Below are 21,964 nucleotides of genomic sequence, written 5' to 3' on the forward strand. Positions count from 1 at the left end.
CTGTGTGAATGAGCATAGAAACAGAACATATTTGGCTAGATCAGTTTTTGTCAAGACCTGTCAGTGGTACAGGAAAGGAATAAAATTGCCCTTAGAATGAAAATGGTCTTATTTGCAGCTCTGTGATAAGTAGTATTTATCATGAATCTTTGATTCCTTGTGCTTAGGCTGCTACTGCAGCTCCTCTGGGATGGTATTAACATACCATTTCTCTGCGACTTCCACTTATCTCAGTCTCTGCTACAAACAGGTTTTTCACCCCTGGACTGTGGAATTTCATGAATTATCTGATAAAGGAGAGTTTGAGCCATGATCACAGCAGGTCCAGGATTCTGCCCAAATGTTATAACAAAATATGGGTCAACTGTGCTATATGCAGTCGTGTTAAGTACAGTGAGGGTTTCACTGAAACTTCTTTACAGAGACCTATAAAAGTTGAGCACAGCTTCATCATTCAGGAGAAGCACACTCACCTCGTGCAATCAAATTCATCAAAAGTGATTTCACAGAAAGGGGTATATATTTTTAAAAAGTTATATTTAACTAAAGTCTAGCAACAGGCAAAAACCACGAATATTTAAGAAAGTCAGACAACAACACATTTTAAAAAACAACAGTAATAATTAGCACACACTGGTTTATATTTTCAAAGCATTTTAGAAAAACGTTATTTAATTAAGCCTCACAACACCCTTGTGAGATAGTTAAGCATTATTAGTCCCATTTTAGAGACAGGGAAACAGGCATGGAGAGAGTATGACCTGCTTGCCACGACACATGTCAAATCCAGGAACAGAATATCGGATTTTTCAGTTTTCTGCCACACCTGGTGTGACCTCTTAAAAGATGTTGGTCTGTAAATTAAATTTGTCTCCTCTCATCGCTTTTAAGACACTTGACCTCATTTCAGTCTGATATGAAAAGGTACCCATCAAGAGCTATTCATAATAGACAAGTGGAATCGGGAAAGAACTTTTTTTTTTTTTTCCTCCCCTCAACAGACTGTGTGTTGCTGGAAGCTCTTTCAGAAAAGACTTGACCGACATGGGTGCTTCCATACGGCCAGAGTCAGAGTGTTACTTCTCATCAGGCACCCGCCACCAGGAAACTCACTGAGACCTGTCTGCAATGCTGATACAGCTCAGAATCTGCAAAAAAATATAAGGTTTCTTTGCCACTTCCAAACAAGGAATCTCTCCCTGGCAGGGAGTCTTCTCTGAGAACAACTCATATGCGTACAACTACACTGAAAGCAAAGACAGACTTTTATCAGGAGGTTCTCAAAGTATAGCCAAGGGTGCAGATATTTCTACACCCCTGGCTATCCTTTATATCAGAAAACCTGGAAATATTCATTTATTGTGCTCTGTAGTAAGAGAGACAGTCTGGAGGCCTCAGACATCCTGGGGGGGAGAAAATAACTCCATAGTCACTTTGAGAAGACAGGTTCCCTCAGCATATCACTCTTGCACTGAACTAGTCACTGACAAAATAGGATCAAAAATTCCAAACCACCTGAAAATTCAAGTCAATGGATTTAACTCTATAATCTACTGATGCCTGTTTGCAAACCCAGGCCCAGATTTTAGTGGAAACATAGAAATAAAAACAGTCCTTCCGCCTTCAGTTACATATGTCCATTAGACACTGTCTAGAGTCCAGGAAGGTAGTTTCACGACAGCTCAATCTGAAGATCCTCCCCATACTTTCGGATCAGCTTCATGTGGTTATGGTCCACTGACCATTGCTCTGGGAGGTGCTTGGGCTGCATGCTGTCCAAGAAATGCTGCCGCCAGCGTCTCTCCAACTGCATGAGGGAGCGCAGGCCTCCTTTAGCAAAACACTGCACCACCTTCAGTCCATGTGGCATGTAGCTCTCATTGCAGATCCTGCCAGGACACAAGCAGAGTTTGTTTTCACATAAGCCCACTGTCAGCCTCTAGACCTGTCTCCAATGAACAGCAAGACACTGAAGATACTTTCAGCTGCAGAGTTTCATTACAGATACGTGGTAAACAAACCAAGAGGGACAGTTTTAAGCTCTGCTTCGATGCCAGACTGCTTTCTGGAACAGTTACACTAGGAAGTTTCTTTGAACTGAGAAAGTGTTCTTTTATAGCAATACTAAACAGAGCTCTCAAGGTCCATTACAAGCTCCTCAGGAGACAGATCGCAAATTTCTCAAGGTAAGAACTGTATGACATCCCAGAGCCCTGATCCTGCCACTGAATTCCCTACCTGGATAGGTTCCTACTTATAACATTGGCATATTACAAACAACAGTGAGCATAACAAGGAAAAAATACTGACTTCATGCAGACAGAGACCAGATACTCATTAAGGAAAGATATCTGTGGAGGCTTTGAGAAAGAGGAGGAGAGGAGGCTTCTGATACGATTGTCTTTCAGTCATCTTCCCTGATCTGTCCTTCAAAATAAGTATAAAATAGTGGAGGGGAAGATGGAGATCAAGAACAGAAGGAGATGACTGGAAAAGAAAGGGAAAGGGGATAAACAAGAGCTACAGTTCACAGACCTCCCCTCAACCCAACAGTGAAGTGGGTAAACAAAAACAAAAACACAGTAAGAAATGCAGTGTGTTTGTCTGCTTAGAGCCTTAGGATACACCACAAACAATTCTTCCTATTCTTGCTTTCTAATTAAATGTATCAAAGCACCATAAAACCAGACTCTCTAGGCTTATACAAGTGATTCATTTAAGGTTTTAGGGGCTCATTTCTCCTGTGCAGACCAACTACTAGTAGCCTCAAATTCAGACAATCCTTAACTTGACACCATTATTTTAGGGAAGATGCATCAATAGCCCAAGACCAGGAACAAGTTTTGTCTTATTTTCATTAAAAAGCTTTGGGGGGTGGGAGGATTCAGCATATGTGATCCTCAACTCTGCAAATCCTGCTGGATTTTCTTTTCTTTTGCTGCAGTAATATTTACCCAAGGTACTGCGTGTAGACAACTTTTTGTTGAACTTACGTGCCAACATAAATAACTAAAATGCTACATCTATTGATGGGCTTGTTATACCTGGTTTCCAGACCAGCTGCTTCCTGGAGCATCTCGGGGGTGACTGTCTCTGTGTTAAAGAAGTCCTTGATGCTTTGCAGAAGCTCTGCCCTTCGAGGGTTAGGCAGGCTGTCTGCATTCAGCAGTGCTCGGGCCCCCGAGCGCACTTGCCTGCGCAGAGGGTCCTCCAGCAAACGCACGCCTTCTTCCGAGCCGATGGGGGCACCAAACTCCTCAGCCAGCTGCTGCTTGAGATGGTTGTCATAGTAATTGGAGATGGCATGGCAGGATGTGCAGAGCAGGAGCACATCATGGGAATTGTGGTCCTTCATCTGGATGGGGAAGTGTCTTCGGTATTCGTGAGGAACAATGTTCTTCCTAGGAAGACAAAGCAGCCAGCTCATTACATTTGCCTGGAGCTGCTGCTCCTCAGTTCCTCCTCTTCCTGGTCTACAAAGGGTCAACTAATACTAAAAGTCCAGGAAAACAAAGGTCACCAGAGTCAGGACCCTCAGGGCAGCAATAGGTTCTGCAACTTCTCTTTATTTGCAATTATTTGTGATTTATTGTGATTCATACTGTAAAAAACCCATAAAAAATAAAGCAACGCGCTATGAGAAACAGTAGCAAAGGCAAAAATCTCACCCTTTGTGACCTCATGGGCTTCAGGCTCACTGAAACCTTTCAAAAACATAAGGATTAAGTAGTGGAAGGAACAGTACAGCTATATCAGAACGGGATGCCATCAGAACAGCATGCGTTGGCTGCCCCCTGTCACGCCAACTACGCAAATACATGTTCCGTACGCTTTGTTCTCTCCAAGGACCAACACCTCCTGCCTCTGCAAGGAAAGGAAAGACTGGCCTGTTCAGCGTCAAACTTAAACAGACACGTAAAACTACAGAGTATTCAAACAGTGATAGCCCATCCAGAATGTGAACAAGCACAATGTTCATGGCCATGAACCAAACTTATGGATGCCAACTAGATGCAGACCTCAGTCCTGTTTTAAAAGATGCGTTTATCTCCTACCCACCAAACAACTCACCGGATATAGGATTCTCGCTTGCCACATACAACACACAGGTTCTCTTTGACTGTCAGATAATAATCAACTTGAGACTCAGGACGTCCTGAAGGCTCAAACCGCAGTTTCACCACAAATGGGTCTGTGCTAACTAGCTCTGAAAGGGTAAAGGCAAATAGAGAATATTCAAGGCAAATTTGTATTTGAAAGCTAAAATAACTGTGCTAAAACACAGGAGTCATCCTAGTGAATCCCCAAAAATATCTCCAATCAGAAAGAATACAAAAAAAATCATGCCCAGTTATCTAAGAAACAAGCCACACAAAAAAAAAAAAAAAAAAAAGAGCTGTATTTCAAATACCAACAAACAACTGGTATGCTCACCTCCAATCCCCTTGTCCAGATACCACTGAGCCTTCTTGCGATCACAAGTGCACAGGGGCTGTCCATCTGGTGCATGCAGGAAGCAGTTGTCATACAGTGGAGACTTTCTATGAAACAAGGGCAGCGTTACAGCAACCGTAACAGTATGCCAAAAAACCAGAGCTCTCTATAGGCATGTGTTCCACACTGCAGTTCATGCAGTCTCCTCCAAAACACAGCAGTGCCTCTAAACACACACTTAAGGCTTCTAAGCACACTGCACAGCCTGCTGCTAAGGGGAGCAGAACGTCCAAAAACTTACCTGGGGTTTACCAACTGACTGTAAGGTATCGCCCCCTGCCAACAGAATTGTAATGCTGAATCCCAGTTTTCAAGAGATGCCATCAATGACAACAGCATTTTCAAAAAAAAGTTACATTAGAAAACAAAAGACTACTGAAGTCAAGAAGGACAATGAGCTAAGAGTATGCTAAAAGAGCCAACTTAAAGGCAAGGCAGTTTCAAGGACCAGCTGCCTAAGCCCGTACTTTAATGTTTTATTAAGATGACTTTTCTAAAACTTAGCGTGAACGGCAATTACTTCATTCATCCAAGATAAATGGTTCAAAAAGGCTCTTGCAGCACTAGGAGCCCAAACACACGAGTCCAGGGGAGCAACAAAGTTGAGCCGAGGCCTTCTGAAACATAGGCACGTAACCCTGCCAGTGGCGAAAAGTCCTGTATGAGACCAGTCTCTGGTGGTTTGTAGCAGTGTTCGGAAGGACTCTGTTCTGCAGCAAACATTTCATTACCCTGCCAACCTCCTTTAAACTGAAAAGCAGATCAGGCTAGGCTCTGGGAGCATCTGGGAAGAACCGGCCAGGGATACAGACACGTCACAATACACTGTGGAAAAGTTTTCTTTCTTCTCTCCAGTGAGATCGTGTAAGTACTCTGCAGAGCTCTACCAGCTAAAAAGGTTGATTCACAGGCTGCATAATCTGACAAAAGGACTTCTTCTGAGGTCCATGGGGGGGAAAAACCCAACAAAACAATAATGATATAGAAGGTCTCCATCCACTGAACATCAGCAGTTCAGCCCAATCACCAAGATAAGCTGAGTACTTCCCAACTCTAAATGAATAAACATTAAAACTGAACAGTCTTATAGAAAGGAAGAGTGGAAAATTACTTTTGAAATCACATCCAGTCTTGTTACAGACCAGAGCCACACTGCTGGAGATATTGTAAAAACTAGTGATCTATCACGAAGTCAAGCATGGTTAAAAACAGTAAATAAACAAACATGAGGAGATCTCAATTTAGCTTGGAATTCAATTTTGTTCAACTTCTAATCCTCCCATGAGGTGCAGTCCTTCTGTTTTGTATGACACAGGCTCCAACTAATAAATAAATCTGGAGGGACTTGCTGTGTACAACACAATACTGTTAATGACTGCTAATGAAATCAGTATTATTGACTACATTAGAACATCTCTGTTGCTAATCCAATCAACTTGAAAAGGAGAAAACACACACTAAAATGTCTGGTTTTCTTTCCAAATTGTAATTACAGACAATTTTAGTTCTTACATCCAGTGATAAATCTTATTAGATTGTATCCGAACAAAACCAAACATACTAGATCTCCACATCTTCCACTGAGCTTGAAGAGACTTCTCCAATTTGTCTGAATTTAAAAACAACTGAACTCCCATTAGCAGAAGGCCATAAGAATTTAGGATTTGCTCCACAAAATGACCTGAATCCAGCAATAGCTGCCTCTGTGAGGCCAAAAGTAGTACCAGTCCCTCCTCTCTCTCCCTGGCCAACACCGAAATGCAGCGTTTTGATGCTGCCACAGACTGTTCCTTCTGTGGCCTCTCACACCTCACATAATGTGTCTTACCCCTCCTAACCTTACCTTTCAGCTCTGCTCAGCACCCTGACACCTCTGTGGCCACAGTGACCGGGGCCAGCACAGTACAAACAGCAGTGCATGAGGCAGACCCTGCTGAAAGGACAAGCACTTGCCACCTTTTCCCTGGAGGAGACAGGGCACAGCTGTTTGGGCTGTAAATGCAACCCAGACAGCCAGCTGCCTCCTGCAGGGACTCTGCCCTCCAGCTAGTTCCTCCAGAGGAGAATCAAAGGCAAAAGCTGAAGATGACCCCTTAATCTGCTCATGACCTAGTACAGATCCAAGTGCTGCCTCTCTTTCAATACCACCTAGAGGTAATGAGGTAAACAGAAACAGGATCTGGCTCCCGTGACTGTTAGGTCCTGTTTCCTTTCCCAGCTCATGTTATCCACTTTGTTTGATGAACAGCATATGAGGCATCATTCAAGATTTTCCATCTGGGGTGCAAAGAGCAAAATGTGCTCACAGACTTACCGTGCAGAATATCCCACACCCAGAGGCTTTCTCTTTTGCCTCCGAGGATCTTTCACTTGCTGACAGCCAGAGGGCTGGCCATTCACCGATGATTTCCGAGTCTTTGTTTTCTGAGGAGAGCGTCCCTCTCCACTCTTCTCCTCTCCTGTGCTACCAATCCTTCTTCCTCTAAATGGGATATCCACAAAGGCCCGGCATTTAGCCAGTGCTTTTTCCCAAGCAGCAACAGAGTTTTCACCATCAGATATAGCAGGGAGGGTGGCAAATCCCAGCAAATGGAAAAACAGAGCCAGTGAGACTTGGGCATCCCTAGCAGCATAGAGAACCTGCAGAAAAACACAGACATCAAGATGCTGACAAACAGCAAACATCATCCCAAACATCAGCAGTCTTTAACACTTGGTACAGTAAAGCCAGAGCTGGATTTATTTCCTTTTGAGATTCACGTAAAGTTCTGGCAGTTGAGTGACACTTGCATAACATCACCACCCTCTACATAAAAGGTCAGTCAGACTTGAAATACTCATGGATGCCCCCCAGGAACTGCAAGGGACTGAAAAAAAATTCAGGTCAACCAGGCCTTAAACACCCTTCTGCCCCACCAAGTCTTCTCCAAACAATGAACAGCTCCCTTTTAACACACTGCCCACAAATATTCAGCGAGGTTATTTATCCTGTCACCCCCTCTACTGGTCACTGATTTTGTAGACATGTGCAGCATGATGGTAAAGAGTGTAATGGGGAAAACCATAAAGGTCTAAAGATGGTGAACAAGGTTTCCAAGGTGGCTCTCTAATATTGCACTGACTGCTATAGATTGGAGAAAAGAAAATAATACAAAAGGTGAGGTTTTGGGTGCACAAACACTTCCTTAATGGATTTTGCCTTCTAGACCTTTCAGGACTAAAGGAAAACAAGGGTCAAGAATCCAGGGAGAACAGCAGAAAATTATCTTCACAGAAAAGGAGGGAAACGCAGGCACAGAGCCTGAAATTAACTTCAGATCACAGTCACACATAAAGTTTTGAGGCAGAACTTGAAGAAGGCTCAGATCTCCCTTTTGTAATGCTTCTTCTCTATGAAGAAGGTTGCTTTTCCTCCCAAAATACTAAGTTGAAGACACACCTGATCTTGTGTTAGTTGTTCTGCCTCCCAGTTGCTGCAACGTACACGAGGAGACTTGTCAAGCGGATAGTTCAGGACTTTTTCAGCTAAAGACTTAAGGCTAAGGCAGTTGTGAAGTAGATCCTTCCTTCATTTTAACAAAGAAAGTGAAACAAACATATTAAAAATGAAGCTATCACCCATGCAAATTCAGATGGCCTCATACACCCTCAACCTGCCAGAACACAATGCACACGACGCATGACTCCCACTCAAACAGCACACAGCTGCCTGTCAGCTTTACAGGCCCTCTCCCTCCCCTCCACTAAAATGTTGTTTCTAGATTTAGTAATTATCTAGTGTCTGCGATATGCAAAACAGAAAAGGCTGGGAGTTAGTAACACTTAAGGCTGAAGTGTTTGGCTCTGAACTGAAGAGGTCTAACACACAGTGATGGACAGCCTGCCTCCAGGGATTCACGAGGAGCATGAGAGCCAGAAATTACCCAGGAATCCTGGCCACCAGAGACAAGTCCATCCTCAGTGCTAAAAACGCACCATCAGGTCAGCAAACCCATGCTCCACATCACTAACAACACACCCAGGCATACACACACTGTACATAAGGCATATATACACTGTACATGAAGAATATTCGTAAGTAAAATTATTTATTTTAGAAAGAATGAAGGATGAGTAAACAGTATCATAACTGTAACCTTTCAATGGAAGCATTGTTATTAAAAGAGAAAATCAGAGCTGGTTTATTTAGTAATTTTTCAAGAAATCCTGTAATTCAGCAGTTCCACTTATATGCCCCTGGTACGTTTACCCCATACTTCTACGCAGTATATTCAAACATCTGTTGATACAGTGATCACTCTCACTGTATAACATCACTGTGCCTGGACTTCTTAAAGGCCGAATCATGGTACTCAGATAAAAATCCATAAGGGTGTTGCATGAGAAGACTAACAGACACAATTAGCATATAAAATCTTCATTAAGATTTCATTTCCATTAAGACCACAAAATAGAAGCATGACATGTTCTTGGGCTGCGGCTGTCAATGCCCATCCTCTAAAACCATCACGAGAACTCCAGACCTACCTGCCTGGCACCATTCAGCATACACCAATTACTTTTAAAACATTTCCAACTTAAATGATGCCTTAAATAGAGCTGCCTCTGTCTTTAGAAACTCACCGCTGTTTCATGGCTAAATACCGGAGATCCATGCTCCCTTTGACTGGAAGACCATAATCATTAAGTAACTTGCAAGCATCTTCCCAGCATCCTACCCCAACTTTCAACACAGCACTATCTGCCATGATGTCCAACAGGGTCCTCGGGATAGTCTGTCCACTGGCAACCAGTCTGGGCAACCGAACAAGAACGCAGAGGCCACTGGAGGAAGCCATCTGCAGGAGGGATACAGGATTTGCTTTTCCCTCCACAGACACCTGAAATAAAGACAAAAATTAGAGTCTGAGTTGCAGTACTATTAGCAACACTGGAGCTGGAACAAACCGCAAGAGGCCACTGAAGACAGGAAATACCTCTCAGTTTATGCAATCAAGTATTGTTACATGTCTCTCACATTTTACTGCAAATTATGTGATCTGTTGTACAGTACTATTGTCCCCAAGCTACTTCTTGCCACACTCCTACAGGAGAAACTTTCCCCCTTTCACTTTTCCCCCTCATAGCTATCTGGTGGAAGAAATCAGACACCATTTCTTAATCCACATCAGCACAAAGCCACCCACTACATAAATGTTTATGGCAAACACACTGTTTAACTGTGGATTATACTATCGACTGCAGGGTAAATACTTTTTCACCCAATATAATGGCAAAGCTAGGCTCTACAAATGACGCAAAGCCTGTTTTGAGAGTTCACACAGGCAAATGTCCACACAAGTGGATGAGGAACTTTGCTTTCTGTTAGTCCCAGTGAGTTACATCTACAGATCAGTATTATCCTCCTTTTTGGATTTATTATTCTCAAGCAATGGTTTCTGACATACGTAGCTGGATTTAAAACCGTGTAAACCTAAACTACTTCCAGTAAATCACATTTAAACAGAAATTATACAAAACACATAATGCTATAATAAGCCACACAGTTACCACTATATTTAGTATCAACGATTTATCACAGTTCAGTAAACAAATATAACTAGTGAATGCAAAACTTAAGTCAGCACACTTAAACGTGAGAACAATCAAAACTAGCAGCCACTTCACTGCTGTGTGACAGATAATCACACAGGCAGTTTCAAGAGTCAGTCCTGCTGTATCCATTTAAGCAAAGGAATCATTCCACCCTCAATGATTTTCGATTGCAATTTGCAATCCAAAGGAGATGTGCTTCTTGATCACTCACCCATTCACAATCCATTCCGAGCACTGGCCACTTCTCCAGCTCCTTCTTCAGCAAAGGTTCAACACAATCCCACTCCTCCTGCTCTGAAACTATCACTATGTCTGCACCAAGGGTCCTCTCTACCCAGGAGAAAGTGGGAGATCTGAATAAGGAAAGCACCTCCTTATCCTCTGCCTTAATCAGTTTCTCATCTCCCGAGTTTACAACTGCTTCCTCTTGCTGACTACTACAGCATGCTTTTCCTTTCCGACGCTGGGTTGCTTTCCATAAAACCAGGCCCCCTACTGCAACACCCAGCAGGGTCGCCAAAGTAATCGTCACTGCAGTTTGCTTGGGCATTTTTTTTATTCCCCTTTTCCCCTCTTCACTTCACCCATTCAAAACATCATTGTAGGATTTTATCATGGCCTGCAAAGAAAAATGAGAGAGGTGGAAATTAAAGACAACTTAATGAAACATATTTAGAGGCATTAAATACACCCACTGGTATCATAACAAGGTTCTAGCCACACAACTCGCCATCCTGACAGAAAAAGGACTGGGTCCCACTTTGATAGATTGGGGGTCGGGGGACAGACTGCTGCGGTGGTGGACTGGGCAGTAAGAGGAGACAGAATGCTGCTGTCGATCACATCACCAAAAATGTTAAGGGGAATCCACCGATTTATACTGGTGCAAGCAGACGCTTACACAAACTCTGATATTCCAAAAATAAGCTAGTCAGGGCTATTATCAACATCTTTTATCTCAGTTTGGAGCCAGGTCAACCTAAACAAGGCCAAGACAAAATTACCGCAGAACAAGCATGTCTGTTCATGCATTAGTAAGTAATAGGCATTGCCCATTACATTCACATCTGTACTATGGTCAAATGGCTCTTCAGGCATTGAAAAGCCCCAAAGAAACAGCATCTACTTGTAACATAGCTTTCCCTCTATCATACCAAAGCTCGGGTCCCCCTCCAGTAAACTGAAATCAACCCTTACCCCCACCTCCCCAGCCCACCGCGTTATTTTTTAAGGTCTGCTCTTATGGCTTTTCGGCACAAGCAGAAGCTGTAGCATCGGTGCTACTACAGCCCTGCGCAACCGTTAACAGCACTGAGAGTATGGGCACGGCCTCCGGCCTGGGCGCTTGTGCGGTCACCGTTAACACTCCCACTTTTGAAGTGAGCGAGAAAACCGAGAGCCCGGAGGGCGCTGCGGCCTCTCCTCCATCCAGCAGCCGTCGCCCTCCGGGAGCCGGGATGCCGGTGCAGGCTGCGGTCTCAGGCAGCCCGCGTGTGGGATCCCCCGCCCCGGCCCGGCAGGAGGCTACGACCGGACACATCGGCCCCTGCCCCGCCGCAGTGCGGGGCCGCCCGCCGGCCCGAGCAGGCCCAGCCCGCCCGCCGTGGGGGAGGCGTGCGGGCCGCGGGGGACAGGCCGGTGTCGGGCCGGGCCGCCGCTGGCGCCCCCGCAGGGAGCAACGAGCGCTCCTCCGGGCCGCGGCTCCCCTTAGCGGCAGGGGGCAGGCGCTGCCCGTTGTCGGCGTGCTCGGGCCTTCACCGGGAAGAGGCCCGGGTGCCGGCCCCGCGGGGAGCGCGCAGGCGGGAAGAGCCGAGGGCCCGGCCGGGGAGGCCGCCGACCACTCCGGCCTGCGCAGCCGGGGCACCTGCCGTCCTGGCCCGCGCCGGGATGCGCCCAGCAGCCTCCCCGCTTCCCCCCCCCCGGGCCTCGCCGCGCCGCCGCTCGGCCTACAGGCGCCCCGCCGGGGCACCCACCTGCCCGCCCGCTACCTGCGTCTCCGCAGAACGGCCGTCTCCGGCGGCTGGAACCCCCCGTAGGGTAGTCGCCGCGCACACCGGGAGGCTTAGAGTGGCGGACGCTTCCTCTTTCCCGGCGGTGCGAGCGGGCGGTGGGTGCCGCCATGTTGTACGGCAGCCGGCGGCTGAGGCGGGGGCGCGGCGGCTGTGGGTCCGGCCCGGCCTGCGGCAGAGGGCCCCGCCGGGGCCCCGCGCTGCATCCTCGACGGGAGGCGTGTGCTGCCGCCTGTGCCGCTCGGGGCCGCCGGTCGCGCCCGCGGAGCGCCTGTGTGGCTGCTTGGTCGCTCCCGGGCCGGCAGGACGCGGCCGGGGCCCCGGCACGGTGCTCGGGGCGGCGGCCCGGAGACGGGCGGAGCCGGCGGGGTTACGGTGGCCGCGTCCGAGTCCCTGAACGGGCCTTCAGCCAGCGGGTGCCGCCTCACAAATAATACCGTGATGTCAAATGTTGGTACGGACACTGGAAAGCGAGCTCTGTTCAGAAGATATCCGGGGCGGGGGGAGAGGCCCGCTGCTGGCGGGGCGGGGGGGGGGGGCCCGGCCCGCCGGCAGCACCGGGCTGGGAGCAGCCGCCCCGCCCCGGGAAGCCGCGGCAGGCGGACGGGCAGAGCGGGGACCGGCGGCGGCCCTCGGCACTGGGGAACGCGGCGGGAGCCGGGGAACAGGGGCAAGGGAGGGTAACGAACAAAGGCATCCCGGAAAATGACAAACAAAGCGTAGCTACCTCCAAAGTAGCAAACTGGAAGAAAACAGAGGGAAAAATCAAGTGAAAAGGGTTAAAGAGTTTAACAGGAATAATTATGACAAAGCTCGGGTCCGTGGGAAAAGTATGGATGTGAGAACCGTGATGCCACAACGCACGGATGAGTACACAGCCAGCTGCCATGCCGGGGGTCATCACCCCAAGTCTTGAGACAAAGATTGTCAAAAAGCAAACAAGTTTGCAGCCCTATTTCCATTGCAAGTTAAAGAGATCTGCACACCCGATTTCTCCCCATATTTCCCATTTTTTGTGCTGTTAGAATCCCAGGTAGCTGCATCTGTTTGAAGGAGACACTGAAACCATGGGAAGTGTTGCTTTAAATCGCTTTGACAATTTGACAGTCAGTGTCAAATGTCATTTTAACTTTGCCATCTTGTAATCATCAGGCTAGGAAGATCTCCCTGGGAGAGACTCAGCACTTAGCAGACAGATTGTCCAAGGGGTGCAACAAAGCAGCTAATGGCTGTCATCAGGGAAAAACTATACAGAAGCAGTATTTTTTCTGTCTGCAGGTAAATGCTTGCTTTTTCCACCCACCCCCCGACCTCCCATTTTTTTTGTAACTCAGGAATGAGTTAGGCACCAATTGATAGCAAACAGGGAGCACAGCTGGTTGCCAGAAGACCACTCCTCTGAGCAAGTAAGGCCCCTCTTCTCTACCAGGCCATTAAAACTCGAGCAGCTGCTTGGTCCAAGGACCTGGTCTAAGACAGGATGGTACGATCATGTCAAATCTTACTGGTGGTGGGGTCACATCAGGAAAGTTTTGTTTTCCATTAACTTGTGTCTGTATTTTGGACGTACAAATGCTTTATACCTGGGAGTTACAGCAGTATAAGTCATCTTTCTGCAAAGACCCTTGATCTTGCTCTACAGCGAAGACATTTTTATCCATTTTTATATTCATCCACTGGGGGTTACAAAGCACTGCAATCACCCACTGCAGTAACTCACACATCTTGTCTCTGGTTCATTCCCCTCTACAGGGAAGGTCTGCACCTCCCCTACAGACACAACCCGGGCACAGCTTCTCCATCCATCCCCTATGATCCGATGTGCCAGGCAGAGCTGACCAGCTGAAAAGGAGGTCACAAAACAGGAGCCAGCACTGCTCCAAAACACATCACATGACTCATGCTCAGGAAAAAAGTGCATCACGTGCATACTCAGGAAAAAAGAGCTGGAGGGGTTTGGCTGTAACTGAGTTCCCAGTCAGATGGACAAGTTGTCCCTCCTCCTCTCCCTCCCTCTTCCCTTCACCACCCCCCACGCCCCAATGTATAATGCTTTGTTCTACATAGTCATTGTAATCTAGCATAAACCTGGATGGCCACTGGGAAGGGTAGTCCCACACTTCCTGTTCAACCTGATCAACTGCTCACTCCCTGCTCCCTTGCTCCAGCACTTCTGTAATGACAGCGTCAGATAATCAGGGAAATGATCCAGCTGTAAACTAATGCAAGGAAAAAAGTTAACATCTGGGGACATAACAGACATTTCAAGGCCCAACTAACTGGAAGGAGACCAAAGAAGCTGACATGGCTGGGCTCCAGGATCCAGCCGCCCTGTTACAAGGCAGGCAAAACATTCCTAAGAGAACTCTTACCCGAGCTCAAGATGAGCTCAGAATAGTGACCACAAAGTTTGTTTGTGGCTGGACCCATTTGTAATAAACTGGCATCCATCCAGAAATCTTAAAACAGGCCAGTTTTTCCTTTTACAAATTGTTTAGTTTAGTTTTGAGGTAATAGCAGCTTAAATGTAAAGTTACAAAAGAGGAACACAATAAAATACCCCAGAATTTATTACATGGTGAAAGTCTCACAGAGAAGATGCTACATAATGGAACCCCCAAGTCTAACTTTTCTACAGTAACAGGATCGTATCCTTGGCTGTATTTGAAGCCTTTATTTTTCATGGCATCACCGACATAAACAGTCCTGTAAACAACAAGTCTCTCTAACAGCTTGTCTTACTACCTACATAGCCATTTATTCAAGTATAAAGGTTAAATTAAAAATAAATGAAAGCAACTGATGCATGAGTGCACTCTGGCAAAAAAACAAGTTCCCAAAGACGGATGGGGACATTGCTGAAGATGAGAAGGTAACCAAGTGAATAAACACCAACTGCTGTCTTAGCCTTACTTATGAGAAATCTGTTGCAGCAGGTAACTGGAAGCCTTTACATGGTAAACAGTAAGGTTTACTTCTTTCTTTCTGTCTTTGTAGCCCGATCAGAGATCTCTGCAGAGGTCTCTGTCAAAAGACTCATTTTTAGCCTGATTTCCTAAGGAAAAAAGGCTTATGCAATTACAGTGTCTGTTGGTATTTCTGCCTGTGGGTCCCCTTTCTTCCCCCCTTTCCTTGCCAAAAGAGCATGTTTAAGCCATTGCCCAATTCCGTCTAAATTTGTACAAAGGTAACTTCTGTGAAATGCAAAGCCAAATCGATGAAACATCCTCATAAAGCTGTCACTGATAAAATGGCAAGCATGTGCAGACACTGCTCAATATACATATAAGAATCCACACAGCAGTGCCACATCAGGACAAGTCCACAGGAAACCAGGCTTCACTTGTTCTGCTGATCACAGGAAAAAAGATTATTATTATAATCACATTAGCTCATCCTTTGACAGGGAGAAGACTAGGCTAAATGACTCAGTGTTCAAAGAAAAATCAGTGATCGCAGAATATCAAAGGAAAGAGGCTCCAGTGAAGATTTAAATTGCTGTTAGCAGACAATGAGCAGAGAGCTGTGTGTAGTCCCCACTAGCTCATTAACAACACTCTATTCGGGGCCCCATCCCAAGCTACAGAAGAAAACCAAACTCACATTTCAACTCCTAATGTGATTTATCTCCCTTGTATCCATGCTAGTAACCCCATGACTGCATATTCAAACAAGTCATTCTGAGCAGGGTTTGTTTTAACAGGGCTGGTACCGGGGAGGCAGTAGGACCGCTTCTTTCATCAAAAAGTCAGAATGAGATCAGTTTCAATCAACTGTGAAGCCACATCCTAAAGGTGGAGCTTCACGCTGCAATGGGGTGGACAGAAGGTTTAGGTCCTGTTGAAAAGGCAGTTCTGCTTCCCCCTTCTACCTGTAGGCATTCTTCTACAAACACTGGTGCCAGTTTGATTCAAGGAATTAGGCAAGCAGAAAGCTAGCACAGCAAAAAATGCAGTTTTCTTCTGGTTTAACTCCTTGAATCAGCCCACCATAAAGCCAGATCTCAGTGAAACTACATCCTCAGCCAAAGAATGAATCAGCAGTAATGCACTGCAGGGATCTGCCAGTTTGCAGGTTTTACAAAGAATCTGAAAAAACTCTCAGAGGTGCGAGCTGCCAGATTGATCCCATGAGGATGAGCTGTATTAACATTGATCATCATCAACATATTTCTTCATTACTTGCCAACTTTCATTGCTCATGTAGTAATAGAGAGGAATTTCACAATTCCATTTCTTGAAGAGCTGCTTAACTTACCCCAGTGGTTCAGCTCCAGAAGACACACTAAGTTGGCCTCACAGTTCATGGCTACTAAGAAGGTGACATACCCCACCTCGCAAAACTGCACTCTTGGCTGGGTGCTCCTGACTAGCCTGTACTGATTTTGGCATTCATTGGGACACTTTCAGGAGCCAAAGGAACTCAGTAGAACAGCAGACATGCAGGTCCAGTGAGCAGCAGCATCACTACAAAGAAAGGAACAGAACACTTAGCCATGAAAAACAAAGCCACTTTCAGTGGCCATAAGTCATTAGATTGGTTCAGCAGCATGTTAAAGCTACACCTTTAGCTGAACAGCCCCAAGGGGAGATGTTTGAGAGATCAATGCTTATTCTTCCCACCTTTCTGGTTCATGAGATTAGTAAGTAAAAGGAGAAAGCCCAGAAGCCATCTAACTTCCACTATACAGAGTAAATTCCACAAGCAAAATTATTTTTAAAAAATTGTTTGGCTAAAATATGCCATAGTCTTCTTGGTTTGCCCTCCTTTTGTTTCTATTTCCCCTCAAAAATAATAAAAAAAATGTATAAACAAACATAAGAATAAAAGCCTTGACTCAGCCCCACTTTCCTAATAACTATGACCTCTCTGCAACCCCCATCCCCAACTCACTCCACAGACATCTAACTACCAGTGTCAAGACTTCATTTCCACTCTGGGTTAACCAAAGCCATTCAAAGGTTCAACAGAGCTCAAAAAAAAATTATTTAAACCTGACCTGATACAATCAACCATGCTTCACTTAAGATTTTTACCTCTTTAAGCCCTCCTTCCAAGTGCTCTTTGACAGACTCTCAGAGGACTGTATCCTTGGTCTTCTCCTTTTATCCTCCCACATTATCTCTGATTTATCTCATCTGAAATACAAATACAACTAAGATCTCTCTGCAGATGATTTACAGACCTGCTCCTCTTCCCAGAGCTATCTCCCTCTATCTAAACTCAAATCATAGCCTTTTTTCTCCTTTCTTTGGATGACTAGCAGGAAGATAAACCTCAGTAGAGGTAGAACATGGTTCTTCCTCTTCTCTGAAAGTCCTCCTATTATCTTTGTGCATATCTGTAGATAACATCACGAGTCTACCTGTCACTCACGCTTGTACGTCAACTTAGCTCTGACTGAAACCTCTTTGTAGATCCTAGCACCAAGGGTACATCTAAATTTTAGACTTCTTCTAGATGGCATCTCTAAGACAAAGTCCTTTGATCCATCCATGCAACTAAGACCCTTGTTTAGGTCTCTTGCTTCCATACCTAGGCTGGCCCAATACCTCTCCCTTCCGCATTAACCAGCACAGCTCATAACACAACAGCCATCAACTGCTGTAAATGCTGTAAATCCAACAATAAAGCTGACTGCAGGCCTCCTATTAATAATCAAATACACCACAGCCATCAAATGGAAACCACTAATGCAATTTAACCAATTCTGCCAATTCAAATTTGTTCAGAAAAAACACTGAAGGGATAATTTTGTACCAGCAGATATTAAAACCAGATCAGGTATTGTCAGTCCTTCCAGAAGCTGAACAAAAACTCTGCAGCATGGGCAGAAGCTAATGTGAGAGCAATGTGACACCATGGTCATACCTGATCCAAATCAATTTAGTACTGCTGGGAGACTGGGCCATGCACAGCCCTGGAATTAGCAACACTGAAACCGCAACCCAAGATTGTTTATGTAGACCATTACCCTGACCACATCTCTTTTCTGAAGCATTCTGCTAGTTCCTTCTTCTGTATTGCATCAAACATTATTTACTCATCTTCATTTCCAAAAGCATCTACAGAAAGTCACCACCCTGTTATCTCCCATTTCCTTTATAGTCGACTCCTCCTCTCTATTGCCCACTTGTTGAAATTCCAATCAAAACATTTTTTGTGCTTTATTTCATCCTGCTTTTGAGGCATGGAGGAGACTATAAACATCCTACAGAATTAAGCTGCTCAAGCAGTGCATAAACACACCCTGAGTTACTCTGCCCATTGAGTCTGGCCAGGCTCAATCCAGTTTGGTCTGTGAAATTCAAAGAGTCTCAGTACAGCATCCATGAGATAACATGTCCAACAGAAGAGTAACTTGACAAAGTCAAATCTGTTTGACAAAGTACCGTCCATACTTCCATTCCAAGCTGTGGAAAGTTCCTATTAAAGTAGAAAACGATGCTTCATTGACGCTACTTCAGCATGACTCAGGCTAACAGTGTATGTGTTTTGAAGAGATTACAGCACTCTGGCATTACTAACACAGCAACATGTTATTTTCAAAGGAAGATGTTAAGAGTATAGGTCATGATAATTTCCTTAAGTGTTATATTCAAAATTAATTCAAACAAAGGAAAGCAAAAAGAATGCTTACCAATGCTTTTTTTTTTAACCTATATGGTCATATGAGATAATACGGCATTTAGCAATTGGCAGTCTTTATTATTTTTCTTTCAAATTCTGACAACATGAAACCTTCTGACTGCTTATAAATGTGATTAAAAACCCTTCAGTTCAATCTTTCCTGAAAATCTAGCACTGGAGGTTTAGGGAATAATATTATTTTATTTGTCCAGTAAGTACACAGCTTTCCTAGAGACCAGATCCAGAAGATGGGGAAAAAGCACCAGAGATTTTATTCTGTCACATTTCAAACGGAAGGCTTCTACACCTATTTATCTCAATACAGAAATGAAAGATATCCAACCTGAACAATACTTTAGGAAAGAGGAAAAAACGAACCACATATGACAAAAGCAACAGCTGCAGCGTTCAAGGCCAGGTTGTCTAGTGGAAGGTGTCCCTGCCCATGGCAGGGGGGGTGGAACTAAATGGTCTTTAAGGTTCCTTCCAACCCAAACCATTCTACAATTCCATGATTCCATAATGTATTTCTGGAAGGCTCTCAAATCATATGGTGATGTGATCTGTATGAAAATTATGAGGAGAGAAAGGAATACAAACTAGTGGAGTCAGTTTAGAATCTATAGGTAGAAAAATGTAATGACACCTATGTTAAGGATTCAGAAATGAGCAACAGTTTCTGATATAATTTTAATGGTGCAGAATTTCATGGCATGCAAGCAAAAGAGATATAAAATATTATTTTATACCACTGCAACTCACCTGTGGCTGAAGCTAAAGTTATAAACACAAATCATGACAGACAGGGTCTTTGCCTCTCTATACCAATGCCTCCTAGACATGTTACATAGCAATAGCTGGCTATCAACAACTGTAACTAGAAAAACAAAATCTTCATACAGCTCAGATGCAGAAGCAACTAACTGTTCGTTTTCACTTCAATATTAAAATTATTAATTATCATTCTAACAGAAAACAGTTAACAAAACGTGTCCGGATATTCCTCTCAAATTATTATTATACCTGTAATTAAGTACTGATATTTATACCTATTGATATCATATATAGGTTTTTTATATATATAAAAAGTTGACACGTAAGAAATGTTCTATGCTTTTTATAAATTTTCTTACTTCTTTTTTTCTGAAAAGTTTGCCATTTTCTTTTGTTATATGTTAAAAGTAAGGCTATAGTGTTGTCAACCAAAAAGCATGGTTTATAGGATTTCACATTCTTTCTATAACCTTAACCAAGAAGAATCCCAAAGTACTTAACTGACTTGCTATAATGAAATAATTTCAATTTCTATTGAAACGCTGTGAGTGGAACATGGCAACAGTCTACCAGTACTCAGTGATGTTGTGATACCACAGTTTATGTCAGAAAGGGTTTTTTGTTTGTTTCTTTTAAAGCCTGGAGCCTGGCAGGTGCAGTTACACACAAAGGTGGCCAGGACTGTCAGGCTAATTCCTCACCTTCTGAAAACGGTAGGTGCCCTAGGCACTGCCAGCAGTTCACCTGTGTCTGTGGGGAAATACAGACCTGGAAGTTCCGAGCTGCAGGCGCAGGACGGCTCACCTCGTGTGCGGGGGGGATGTGGTCGGACAGCGCAAGGCAGGACTGCAGGCCGTGCTACAGAGGTGCTCCCCTCGGACAACGCTCCGGTTGTCTTACGTGGCGCCAGGTGTTACACGTGAGGGACAGGGTCCTGTGAAAGACAGAAGATCTTTTTCCCCACCAACACATAGGTTAGGGTGTTGTAAAACGGTGAAGGACCAAGCAGATCAGTTTCACCTGTCCAGCCAACTGCTTTTTGGGGTTTTGTTGATACTGAAGGGTAAGAAGAAAATTCTTCTGCATTTCCAACAGTCTTTTGGGGCCGCAGGAGAGGTCCGCTTAACTGAGAAGGGGCAACCCTCCTACTTTCAGTGTTGCTCAGGTAGGAGCAGGAGAGAGCAAGCAATAAAACCTCAGAGAGTGCCATAAAAACTATCTTAAAGAGAAAAAAACCCAACAAAACTCTACAGACATAATTTTTGGAAATCCCGCAGAAATCACTCAGCACTTAAGGCGGACAAACTCCGCTGCAAACCACACGAACTTGGGGGACTTTTTCCCCTCACCCTCCCCGCGGCGGCCGGGCGGGCCCGGCGGGGCAGCCCAGGGCGGGCCGGCGGCGGCTCCCGGCAGGGCCCTTCACCTCCATCGGGGACGGCTCCCGGCCGCGGCACCACCTGCCCGGCCGGCCGTCGCCACCTCGCAGCCGGCGGCGGGCGGCAGCGAGCCCCTCAGGCGGGCCGGGCCGGGCCGGGCCGGCCTCAGGCAGCGCGGCGCGGCCGCCAGCAGCGGCGGCGGGCACCGTCAGCCCGCCCGCCCGCCGGTCCTCGGAGCGGCCAGTTTACCCGTCCCCCCGCACCGTTCAGGAGCGAGTTAGAAAGCGGCGGTGGCGCCACACTAGAGCCGGGCCGGGAGGCGCGGGCTGCAGCTGAGGATCAGCTGCTGAGGGGAGCGGGGAGGAGCCAGCGGGATCAGGAAGCGGCGGAGTGTCTAACACCTCTCTGCCATGGCTGGCTAAAGAAAAATCATCATAACCATAACAAGGGGGGAAGCGGGGGAGGGGAGGCGGCGGCGGGGGAAGGAGCGGCGGGGAGCGGCGCAGGCGGCAGCATGAAGAGGAGAGGCGGCCGGGGGGGCAGCATGCGGTCGGTGGTGGGGTTCCTGTCCCAGCGGGGCTTGGAGGGGGACCCCCTGCTCACCCACGACTTCCAGCGGAGACGCCTGCGGGGCTGCAGGAACCTCTACAAGAAGGACCTCCTGGGCCACTTCGGCTGTGTCAATGCCATTGAATTCTCCAACAATGGAGGCCAGTGGCTGGTCTCAGGTAAAGCGAATGCTCCCCGTCCCTCGTCCCCTCCCGCCGCCCCCTCCCCAGAAAGCATCTTCCTCCTCCTCCTCCTCCTCCTCGGCCGCCTCCCCCGCGGCCCGGGGGGAGGGGAGCCGCGGCGGCGCTCGGAGTCGTTTCTCAAACCCACCGGTGCCCGGGAATAATGTTTCCCAAGTACAGATCTAAAATGGTTGACAGGTTTTAAATTCTATTATTGGGGGGGGAGCCCTGGACAAAGTTTTTACGAGAGTGTTTCCCGGGCGCTGGCGGTGGAAGCTAGGGGTGCCCCTTTATTTGATGGCTTGCGTGTTTTGCCCCTTAAGAGGGGATTTTATTTTTTTTGGGGGGGGAC

General features: G+C 46.1%; 2 protein-coding genes and 1 long non-coding RNA gene across 19 annotated transcripts in view; 2 read left to right on the forward strand and 1 right to left on the reverse strand.

Moving 5' to 3' along the window:
* Positions 1-520: 520 nt before the first annotated feature.
* EXD2 (exonuclease 3'-5' domain containing 2) lies at positions 521-21,595 on the reverse strand. Of its 17 annotated transcripts, none has more exons than XM_037395952.1 (12): positions 21,485-21,595; positions 20,307-20,436; positions 17,135-17,236; positions 16,356-16,564; positions 10,301-10,708; positions 9,118-9,374; positions 7,934-8,060; positions 6,809-7,134; positions 4,435-4,541; positions 4,072-4,207; positions 3,045-3,401; positions 521-1,889 (listed from the first exon to the last, which is right to left on the reverse strand). In XM_037395952.1, exons 5-12 carry the CDS (start codon positions 10,637-10,639, stop codon positions 1,673-1,675), a joined length of 1,866 nt encoding a protein of 621 aa, XP_037251849.1. In that variant the 5' UTR covers positions 10,640-10,708; positions 16,356-16,564; positions 17,135-17,236; positions 20,307-20,436; positions 21,485-21,595; the 3' UTR covers positions 521-1,672. The 17 variants fall into 17 exon arrangements, with proteins under 17 accessions (XP_037251849.1, XP_037251846.1, XP_037251844.1 ...); XM_037395949.1 differs by having other exon boundaries at positions 17,135-18,524; XM_037395947.1 differs by having other exon boundaries at positions 17,135-19,291.
* On the forward strand, positions 12,465-15,194 carry LOC119151722. Its single transcript, XR_005105522.1, has 3 exons — positions 12,465-12,552; positions 13,251-13,376; positions 13,851-15,194. It is a non-coding gene; the product is annotated as an uncharacterized LOC119151722 (long non-coding RNA).
* Positions 21,121-21,964, forward strand: part of DCAF5 (DDB1 and CUL4 associated factor 5) — a 77,580-nt gene continuing 76,736 nt past the window's right edge. The window contains exon 1 of the mRNA XM_037395939.1: positions 21,121-21,609. Within this exon, the coding sequence (XP_037251836.1) occupies positions 21,396-21,609 (214 nt within the window). The 5' untranslated portion in view covers positions 21,121-21,395. The remainder of the gene's footprint in view (positions 21,610-21,964) is intronic.

This window comes from Falco rusticolus, chromosome 7 (genome assembly GCF_015220075.1).
Source record: "Falco rusticolus isolate bFalRus1 chromosome 7, bFalRus1.pri, whole genome shotgun sequence".
Taxonomy (NCBI): Eukaryota; Metazoa; Chordata; class Aves; order Falconiformes; family Falconidae; genus Falco; species Falco rusticolus.